Genomic DNA, 3,096 nt, shown 5'->3' with positions numbered 1-3,096 from the left:
ATCAGAACACACGTCACACACGAGACACAACACAGCACCTTGACTTCCACACTGAAAAAAATGACTTTAAGTAAAAATTTCTAAAAATGTTTGAATCAAGAAGTATTTCCTTGATGAGCAAACTGACCATAGAAAATAAGACTTTAGTCAACAAAAATGAAATTTCAGTTAATTTGTGCTTAAAACAAGCAAATAAATCTGCCAGTGGGATAAGAAAAATTATCTTGTATTAAGGTTTACCTTTTTCTTAGTCACTCAATTCAAGATTATTTTAATTTTTCAGTCCAATTGACATAAAAAACGGTAAAAAATGAAAAGACTGTAAATTTGAAGTTGGTAAATTTTTTACGCCTTTTTAACATCAAGGTCTCTGATGGGAATGCTTTTAACACAAATGACATTGAATAATGTGTAATAAAATGAAAAGGCTTTTTTTCTTGTTAGTTTTGATTAACCAGTGTCTATGATTAAAAATGTATAAAAATATGAAAAAAACTAGCTGGAAAGACTTATTTTTAGTAGAACTGAGCTAAATGATTTGTATAATAAAGTGTTCAAATAAAAATACATTTGACTGAAGAGAAAAGATATTTGGTTTGCTTTTTTTTACTTAACTTCATTAGAATTTGTCAAAGCTGTTGTACGCCAACTGTAACATAGAGTTCTGAGTCCAAAGTTTTTAACATGAAGAGTTTACAGATGAAAACAAGCGTCCACAGAACAGCAATGTGATGAAAACACTGAAGGAAAACTGGATGAGAGCGCTGAAGACACAGAATATAAAGTCACACGTGGATTTCATGGTCACTGTACGTTGTGTTGAGGAATAATCTCTCTCAGTTTGATCTGAATGTTTTTATTGATATATTGTGAAATCTTTTCTCAGGTGGTTCACATGGATCACGGCATGAAGGGTAAAAAGCCCATAGACAGCTTCTATTTCTACAGCAAGAGAAACCCCGACACAGCCTTCAAGATCAAGAAATATCAGGTAACCTGTGATGAGCCTTTTAGACAAACAACTGAATCCATCAATGAATATGAATCATAAATAATCTGGTCATCTTGTTCCATCCGTCTGTCTTTACCAACAGCTGTCCAGTTTTCTGCCCGAGAGGTTTTATGAGCGACTCCTTCGGGTTTATTATAGTGGATCAGATGAGCAGATTCTTGAGGAGGCTCAGAAGTGTTTTGAGCTGTGGTGCAAAAACATGTTTGGACTTCAGACTGAAGAAGAAGAAGCACAACAGGATTCAGAAATGAATGAGAGGTATATCATCTGCTGTTGAGAAAAGTCATTTATTCTCTGTTTCTGTTCATATGTGTGACAATAATGTTTTCATTACGGTCCAGAACTACACCCAAGAGGACCAAACTTTCTTAGATCATAGAAATGAAAATGAGCTTTCAAAGAAAGAAAGTGAAAGTGTGTCTGAATGGAAATGGAGACAAAGATCATCAGCTGATCTGTTTTGAGAATCTATTGTAAGTGTCTTTTGTAGAATCATTGTACAGTTGAACCTGTGAAACAAAATTCACTTCACATTAAACCACAGAATGTTTAATCTTGTCATCCTTAAATACACAAACCTTTATTTCAAGTTGATGTTCAGGTTATATGTGTGTATGGTGTGAGATCAGATGTTGTGAATACAAGTTTATATGATCATATAAGATCGATCACATCTGAAGAGCAAATAAGAGCAAAGACGGATTTCTTGTCACATTAACGTTAAATTCACAATACTTAACTATAACTTTAAACTGCTGTCATGTGATGTAAGTTTGCATTAAATACTGTTACATTATGTCATTACTATTTTTCCTTCTTATTCCTCTTTTGTTCTTCATAAACATTTCCTCAGTAACTTTGAATAAAAGTCAGTGAGTGCAGCTGTGACACGTCAGAGGAGATCTGGTCCTCCCGGCTGTGACCGCTTTCTCCTGACCTTTATTTTCTACATTTGTTTATCATTTGAGTTTGGTTTCCTCGGCACAGGGCCGTGTTATCTTACTCACCAGGAGACTCCATTTATTAGATATTATTTACTAGAATGAATTTGTCTGTTCTATAAACACCAGCACTGAGCTGTATGTTTTATCTTTCTGTGTTTTCCTTATTTTCACCTGTAAAGCTGCTTTGGAACAATGCACTTTATGAAAACATAAATCATGAAATATATAAATAAAATTGAATTGAATTGAAGCAGATAAATAATCAGACCACATTAGACTAGAGATCAAAAACACAGAAAATGGATTGACAATCTCTTGATATCTCAATGACCAGAACAGACTGATTTACAGACCTGATAAGAAAACTTGAGAAGAGCACCAGTGTCTGCAGACCTTCATAAAGTGAACTTCTTTATTAATAACATTTAAATATACCAAAATATCTTATGAAGGTCTAGATGAATATGATGTTTGATGTAAGGAGGTTAAAGGTCACGGCTTCTCTAGCATCTGTCACTAAAGCACCTGTTAGATCAGGTCACTGGTATCAGTGTATGTTTCTCATCCATTGACCTTCATAAGGCTGTTGACTGTGCAAATGTAGTTTTGCAAAACAACCCAACAGTCAAATATCTTAATGTTATTGTAAGTCATCATCTTATGGCCAATAAACTGAATAGAAGAAACTGATTATGGACATTTAAATGGGTTTATAATAATAAATGAAGTTTGAAAAGATCAAAGATCATCAGCTGACGTGTTCTGGGAATCTGTACAATTGTAAAACAGGTTTAATAAGAAGAACCAGTGAAACTTCATGTTTCTCATTATTCATGTGACTATCAGAACAACTGTAAACAGGTTCTGTGTTGTTTAGTTTGAAGAGGTGAATATTTCCTCCAGTAGATAGTAAAGTTTTTCTGGTTCACTTGTAGATCACAACATATTATGTTCTGACACACAAACTGATGTAGTGATAAAGAATCATCTGAACACAAACATCTGTTGATGTCAAGATCTCCTCAGATGAGAATGAAACAGCTCCACACACACCATTAACATCTTCACTTATTACACACACCAGCTTCACTTTATTTCAGGTGTTTATAACAGATCCTGTTGAGAATGAACAGAGGTTTA

The 3,096-nt window shown here is 34.0% G+C and overlaps 1 protein-coding gene across 1 annotated transcript; it reads left to right on the top strand.

Moving 5' to 3' along the window:
- Nucleotides 1-731: 731 nt before the first annotated feature.
- On the top strand, nucleotides 732-1,384 carry LOC306897756 (deoxynucleoside triphosphate triphosphohydrolase SAMHD1-like; the record flags this gene model as incomplete). Its single annotated transcript, XM_079462747.1, has 4 exons — nucleotides 732-809; nucleotides 887-991; nucleotides 1,095-1,270; nucleotides 1,354-1,384. 4 exons carry the CDS (start codon nucleotides 732-734, stop codon nucleotides 1,382-1,384), a joined length of 390 nt encoding a protein of 129 aa, XP_079318873.1.
- Nucleotides 1,385-3,096: the final 1,712 nt, after the last annotated feature.

The sequence above is a fragment of the Barbatula barbatula genome, assembly GCF_947034865.1.
Source record: "Barbatula barbatula genome assembly, chromosome: 8".
NCBI classification, from domain to species: Eukaryota; Metazoa; Chordata; class Actinopteri; order Cypriniformes; family Nemacheilidae; genus Barbatula; species Barbatula barbatula.
Note: the sequence above shows the minus strand (reverse complement) of the source record. Positions and strands in the feature narration are given on the sequence as shown.